This window comes from Tiliqua scincoides, chromosome 6 (assembly GCF_035046505.1).
Source record: "Tiliqua scincoides isolate rTilSci1 chromosome 6, rTilSci1.hap2, whole genome shotgun sequence".
Lineage (NCBI taxonomy): Eukaryota > Metazoa > Chordata > Lepidosauria > Squamata > Scincidae > Tiliqua > Tiliqua scincoides.
This window is the reverse complement of record NC_089826.1, coordinates 77,087,418-77,095,105: the sequence shown is the minus strand read 5'-3', so window position 1 is coordinate 77,095,105 and position 7,688 is coordinate 77,087,418. Positions and strand designations below refer to the sequence as shown.

General features: G+C 43.8%; 1 protein-coding gene across 1 annotated transcript in view; it reads right to left on the bottom strand.

Moving 5' to 3' along the window:
- Nucleotides 1-6,751: 6,751 nt before the first annotated feature.
- The window catches only part of SEPSECS (Sep (O-phosphoserine) tRNA:Sec (selenocysteine) tRNA synthase), a 38,923-nt gene continuing 37,986 nt past the window's right edge, over nt 6,752-7,688 (bottom strand). Inside the window, exon 11 of the mRNA XM_066632059.1 lies at nt 6,752-7,388. Coding sequence (XP_066488156.1) covers nt 7,106-7,388 — 283 coding nt within the window. The 3' untranslated portion in view covers nt 6,752-7,105. The remainder of the gene's footprint in view (nt 7,389-7,688) is intronic.

The window sequence follows — 7,688 nt, the reverse complement described above, 5'->3', positions numbered from 1 at the left end:
GTTCGAACAAAATGAAGCAGAACCAAGGCGTTTCTTCTTGGGATGACAAAGGAGCTTTGGTGGACAGAGGGGGAATAGTCTGTGGGTGCAATGCGCCAGACTGGTGGACGGGGATCACACAAACTCATGCTCTGCCTGCCAACCACTTCCCACAAGACTGGTAGGTTTTTATGAAAGCTGCGGCTGAACTAAATATTCATTCACTGTGGTTAGCAATTCTCCCAACAGGGAAGTTTTAGAGCGCCTGACAAATCTGATCCCTATTAAAGAGATGCCTCTGCCTTCCTGTCACTTCTTTCTGGAAGCCCCCCCCCCCCCCAAAAAAAAAAAAACAGAGACAGTCTAGCATATCTACCTGGCCCAGCTTGTGATTCTGAAATAATTTTTTAAATTCAGTTTAATTCTAATTACTGTCTCTGCCTGCTTACTTACAAAAAACAAAAGGTATAAAGCAACAGTTCCAAGGGGAGCACTTAAGAATAAAGCCATGAATACTGTTGCTAGAACACTGCTAGGCATTTTTCTACAAATTTTTTCATACCATGATGCCAAAAACAAATAAAATATGAGATTGGAACCCACCATTGACCCCGCCCTCCCTCCTGGGACCCAATCTGACCACCCCCATTGCTGCCCATCTTTTCTCCTAGCTCTTGTGCCTCACCCTGTGAGGCAGCAGCATGAACAGTTGGCCTTAGAGCTGTGGGACAAGACAGCGAGAAGAGGCTGTGCAGGATTATATCAACAACTCCGTTTTGATAACCAGTTCCATTGTTGGATTGGTACTTCCCTTGCACAGGCTTTGAAAGGCTGCTGCAACCCTCCAAATGAGTCTTTATGACCCCATTGGGGTCATGACATACAAGTTAAAGAACATTACGTTCGAGCATGCTGAAACAGACTAGGGGCACGGATGGGCATTTACTTCTCATTTGTGATAAATTGCTCTATCATTGGGTCATTCCTTACAAAATCATCAGAATACAGTTCCTGAATCTGCCCAGAAGTTAGCCTGTTACTGCAACAAAGCAGAAAAATATACATTGATCACTACAGACAACACTGTCAGTCTGTAGTTGCTGGTATTGAAATGCCATTTGGGGGCTTTTTTCCTTTAAAATGTCATGATAGTTTTGGGAAACAAACGGTGGTTTGGTGGGTCAACATAAGAGTTAAAAAAAAAACTCCATGGTGTTCTTCTGATAGGTGCAGGGTGGACTTCAGGGTGGTTTTGGGAGTGAGTATTTATTGATCACAAAGCCCAGTGGCCTTTGAAGCAATCTCTCTTTGGGTAGCTAGTCACAAAGAAATAATCCGACAAAAGTCTTTTGGCTCAAAAGCAGAAGTTCCCAAAGTGTGCGCCACAGAGTTCTCAGTTGTCGGAGAGAACATGAAGACTCCCAAATCTCCTGTGGGTCTAATGGGAGATCTGGGAGTCCTCATCTCCAGGAAGAGCATTTGCTTCCACAAAATGGCTTCTGTCTATTGTCAGAGTCAGCCAACAGGGTTAGACTAATGTAACCCCTTTATCTCCTCACATCAAAGCAAAGCCACTGAAAATGAATATTCTGAAAATACAACAGAAGAAAAACCTTAGGTATATAATGCCCTACTGAACTTGAAAAAAAAGAAAGCAAGACTTTTTGGCCTAAAAATTAAAATAAAGTTCAAATGTCACTTATTAATAAAAACTCTCCCCAACTTTTAGCATGTTTGGTCTTTGGGACCAACATCCTCATTACAAGACTGTTTATAAATCCTATGTTGGGTTAATTAATATCCCAGTTTGTGTGCACAATTTAAAATACTTCAAAACAGAATTCCACAATATGCTACACACAGTCCCTATATTAAATTCACAGGCTGCTATTTCAGGCAGGCACGGAGAGAACACTCTAGCCAGCAAATTGATATAAAAAGTACATCTAGGCAGTGAAAAGTTTTGAGTTAAGAATGTACTTACTTGCTCCTTTCTCCCTGACAATGAAGGATTCAAACAGGTTCCCTGCTGGAAGCTATGATATATATAGAGCAGGTATTGAGCAAAGTCTGCTGTCATTACCTTTCACATTCCTGTTCTATCCCAAGGCACCACCTACCTGCAGCTTAATGATCCCAATCAGTCTTCTAGAAAGAATATGTTCTGTAAACAGCAAAGAGTAATTAAAAAAAACAACACTCAAACTGTTGTATTATCTTGTTTCTAACTTGCTCCAAGATAAGTTAGGACCTGATCCTATTAGGCCTTAGTGCTGGTGATGTAGCCCTGTGCTGGTACCGAGTGTTGCCTTAAGGCACGTTTGCTGCACCTTCAGAGTAAGCGGTGGTGGTGGGGAGCCCTATGTCCCCAGATGGTGGTGGCGAGAAGTTAAACACTGGATGGCATGGAAGGATGGCTGGTGGAGGCGTTCTTGGGCAGGGGAGAGCAGAACAGGGGAAGGGACCAGCCAGGGGGGTGGGATGGGCAGAGTTCTCCTATCCTGTGTTGGGCTTGGAAGCCTGACATGAGGGTTCTCAGGTCCTCACCAGTGATTTAGCTGGTGTAACATGAGTAGCCCTATTGTGGGGGCTGGGGCTTCTCAGGATAAACAGGTGACCTCTGGTGGATTCCCTGGCTTAACAGTGGCAGTCATCTTAGTTCTATTGTATCCTGCAGCGCAGGCAAGCATAGGATTGGGCTGCCCATCTTATTATAGTATCTTGATATTACAAGTGGCACGCTTAGATGGAGAGACTTACCTAAGACCTTCTAGTGAGTTCATGGAGGAGGTGAGAGTCAAACCAGGAGAGTCTTTGTAATTCATCTCACAGCCACAGCAGGTGTTTGTACCAGATTAGACACCCACTGCTTTGGCCACCCATGAAATTTTGGCCACTTCATGGTTAAACAAGCATTTGGATGAGAGCCTCTCATATCCAATCCCAATGGTGCTGTAGACTTATACCATAGTCTTTCGAGACTGAAGGTTACCAACCAACCATGTGGCATGCAAAGCACAATGAAGCATCTATTTGAATAGTTTGCACATTATGCTATACCTAGGTACAGAATACCTGCACCTGGGCTGGGTACACATTTTTGTGTGAATGATTGTACCTGACTTTGTTTTTACAAATCAATAATTCATATATGCTCAGTGCTGGTGCCAGGCTATTTTGCATTCTAGGCAAGGCTAACTACTTGCAAACCCCCCCCCCATTTCCCCCCCCCAGAAGACTTTGTAATTGCATTCCATAGCACTGTTGTGTTTGTCCTAAAATAAAAAATATAAGTTGTCAGTTGCATTTTTTACATGGGTTAAGAGACTAATCTGTATAAAATGGTGCCCCCCAAAAGTCAGTGTTGTACCCCTCTGAGGTCTGCACCCTAGGCTGCTGCCTAGTTGGCCTAATGATAGCTCCAGTCCTATACACACTATACCCAGATTGTACCTTCACTGAATGTGATTTAATAGTTTGATTAACTAGGTATAGACTAATAATTGTACCTGGTTGAGTAACAATTGTTGGGATCCTCTTCAGATAGTCTCTGCAGGTTTTCCCCCTACCCTTGGATCCAGTCTTCTTGACCAAAACACTAAGTTTTGGTATCATTTTTGTGATCTCTGTGCTCCATGGGGTAACAGAATCCACCTTCCTTGCTCTTCTCTCCATCTATACCAGTGGTTTTCAACCTTTTTCATCTCACAGCACACTGGCAAGGCATTAAAATGGTCAAGGCACACCATCAGCTTTTTGACAATTGACAAGGCACACTGTGCTGTCAATGGGGGCTCACATCCCCCAATGGTCCTATTGATAAATGATCCTCTCCCAGATTCCTGCAGCACACCTGGGGACCATTTGCGGCACACCAGTGTGCCACGGTACAGTGGTTGAAAATGGCTGATCTATACACTTGTCCTGAGATTCTGTTTCTTCTCCCTGCTCCGTAGGAGTTTCCTCTAATCCTCTCACTTGCTCTCAAGCCTGAAACCTCATGTTTCTTTGGGAGAAGCCCCAGTTTGCACATGTACAGCATCTTTTCTTCACATCCTCTTGTTCTTCCCCAATTAATGTCATCATAGCCCTCACATGTAGGTCTCAAGCAGCACCAATTAGCTAATTGAATGCAATGACTGACTGCTGTGGGTTTTTTATTGCTATTTTCCACATGCCCTCTCAATTGTAGCTACTCCCCTCAATAAACTTGTTTTGGTTCAGTATTTCTGGCTCTGTTTCACTACTCTTTGTACCACGTTGGGAGGTGAGCAGTCCATAGTCAACAGTCCCTTAAGATACCCATCTTGGGGTACATGTGTCACTGTCAGTACACATGTCTAGGAGCATTCATAGTAACAAAGGAGACACAAGGAATAGATGGGAGAGCATCACTGATTATGGGTTACTGGAAAAGTAGCAAGCAGTAAGGGATGTATTTGCCAAGTGGACATTTGCCAACAAGTGACTCCTTTTAATTAATTGGGCTTTCTATGGTCTGCAGAGAAGGTAAGAGACTATATTTTATCTGCTTGTAAGTGTACTCTACATTTTTGATATCTTTAGGGTTCTTGCTATCTACCATGAACTTAAATAGACAGAATATTAAAATATTTTCAGTTTTTTAAAAATATATTTTACAATCTTTCCTCACCTGTCCAATTTCACATGGGAGAAGAATATATTGGAACAAACAACATCTTAAAACGTTCTGATTATAAAAATGGAAAACCACTCTTAATTATTTTTTAAATTAATTAAAAATATTTTTCTTAAATATTTTACCACTACTCCAGGAATCAAATCCTGTCTTTGTTACTAAATAAGAAAGATTATCAGGAACAATAACATGCAACAACAACAAATATCGTCAGGAAGGTTCCTGCTTAGGATACCACCTCCATCTGAAGCTAACGTGCTTTGCTGCTGGACTATATGAACTACTCTGGCTGCCACCACTAGCAGAAAGTGTCTGAGTCTGTATAAAGATAGACTAAGGACAGCACGGGGGGGCAGGGAGAAGTGGGGGTGGATTGGGGCAAAGTGAAGGAGGCAGGGTGGAGGGCAGTACAGGCCTAGGAAGGAGTGGCTTTGGCAACAGTGGCACCTGCAAATCTTAACCCCCTCCCCAGGTCTGATCCACCTTCATGGGTCAATGCGGACTTACACGAGCAATATAACTGGTACAAGTCCAAGTTGACCCATGGTGGCCACTTGGCAATAAATTCATTATCATTTCCATGCATAAGAGTTTTCCTGAGTTTCTAAGAGAAAGAATAGAATGAAATGTAAAGCTACCTGTGTCTGCAGTCTTCAGTTAAAAAGCAGCCCCCTACACAATACTGAAAACAACATTGACCCTGTGACACTGATGGCGCAATCCAAAGGCGCACTTGGGGTGACACAAGTCCCTTGAGCCGACCCAACGTTGTTGCGAAAGTGGCATAAAGCACTTTTGCACCAACATAAGGGAAGATAGGCTGGCGCACGGACACACGCCAGCCTCTCTGCACTAACACGGACAGGGTGAGCTTGCACTGGCTGAGTTCGGCTGGCACAGGGGACTGGGGGTATATGTGGAGGGTGGGGAGGAAGCGGGAGGGAGGCTTTTCAGGGTGGGGGAAGGTGGGCGGTGGGCATTCCCGGGGGCAGGTAGGCAGGAAGCGGGAGGTGAGGCCAGGATCTGGCACTTATGCTGGATCCTAGCCCTGTTCCCAGGCGGCCCGGGGTAGTCCCGGGTTGCTTGGATTTGCACCACTGATTTAGGTGGCGCAGATCAGAGAAGACCCATTGGGGTTGCTGCGACTCTCTCCAGGGTAAGGGGAAAAGTTTCCCAAGCCTCAGCCAACCTCAAACTTGCACTGGATACAGCGCAGGCCTCCCGGCCTGCCTGTTCTAACACAAGGTAAGACTGAGCTGTGAATGTGTTTCTTAGTTAAAAAAATTCAGTTTCCATAATTCTCATTCACTCGTGGATACAATTATATAGATACCAAATAGGTTTGAAAAGTAATATTAATTATAGGAATACAGAATACAGCATGAAGACCAACTACTTTATTAAATTTAGAACATATCAAGAAATTACACATAAATAATCAATGCAATGAACCAGAATTTTTGGCATTTAAGAAGACTTTGATAATTATTGTTACATTATATTCCTTCAGGTTGAGTACCCGGATCCACAGTACCTGGCATCCTATTGGCCTGATGTGGTGCACCTTGTCTCTGGTGGGGACAATAATGCTAGGACCACTTCTCAGACAGCTAAAGGGATGATGTGGGACTTGTGGCAGAAACTAATGAGTGATTCTGGCCAATCATGAGAAGCATGTTTTTATCCTTTCCTGGCTGTGGGAGCAACTAGGAGACATGAAGGGTCGGGAAACTGGCCACAGCCGGGAGACGGAGGGATATAAGAGACAAATCCATGATGTGCTGCTGCGGACAGATGCACATTTAGGCATGGGCAAGTAGGCACGACATGGAGGGATGTGCTTGATCACTGGGTCACCACCAATGCCAGTGCCTCATCGCCCTGTTTGGGTGGCCCCATGGTCCAACAGCTGCCTCATTCCTTCTCCTTTGAGGGCTCAATGAGAGCCTCCAAAGGAGGATGGGGGGGTGGATGAATCACAGGGTCACTGCCACTACTAATGCCACAACTACCTCTTCCTGTTTTGGCGACCCTGAGCCTGGGAGATTTTCTAAGGCATGCAAAGGTGGCACACAGCCTCAAAGGGCCTCAAAAAGGAGGTATCAGAAAAGTACTTAAGGTTTTTATGAAACCGGCACCTCCAGAGGCATTTCTGAGGCCTGCATAGGCTCCTGAATGTAACCGAAGAACATTTCTGGTCACGTCTGGCTTTCATGGGTTTGGAACCCATAGCAAGCTAAATCCACGGGTTCCAAATCCACAGATGAACAGAGCGGACCTGTACAACTGAGTGGGATCGTCTCCTGAACAAACCCCGTGCTCCTACATAACTCCCAGTCATTTCAATGGCTTGCACTGGAGAATGGCTTGTTAGCAGTCTAGATGATTTACATTTTGGTTCAAATTTCATGAATTGCACTGCAGATTGCACAAAATGGTCCTGATTTAAACTTTATAAACTGAAAATTATCTTCCACAATCTTTGGCATTTCCTTCAGTTACATGGCATTTCTCCATCTCAGACACAACTTCTTCATTGGTTACAGATATACCTTCTTCAGAATTCTTTCCTTGTCTTAAAGCCTTCAAGCACTTATCAAGTCTTTTCAAGAACACATCTACATCTTGCTTTGTCATTCCAATAGCTGAAGCAGCATTGAGGTATGCGCAGTGGTATTCATTTGTGTGGGACATGAAGCCTTTGAAAGCGTAGCCACTCACTGTTTGCTTGGACCCAAGGGGAACCACTCTGAAAACAAACAAAACCATGTTAAATGTACAGATGCATATTGCAAAGGCAGAGATGCTTGACCTGTGAACTATTTAGGGCGAGTTCTAGTAAGTAAAAAAAATACTAGTTATGTGAGCCCCCACCCAGGAAGAAGGGTATGCTGGGTGGAGACTGGTGAGTGCTGAGCTTTATTAATTATTTAATGCTTTTATAACCAGCTTGTTATAATTTGCTGCTCTTTGCTTTTAATATGATGTTTTTAATGTATTTTATTGTTTCATGTATTTTTAATGTAGATTTATTTTTAATCTGCTGTGA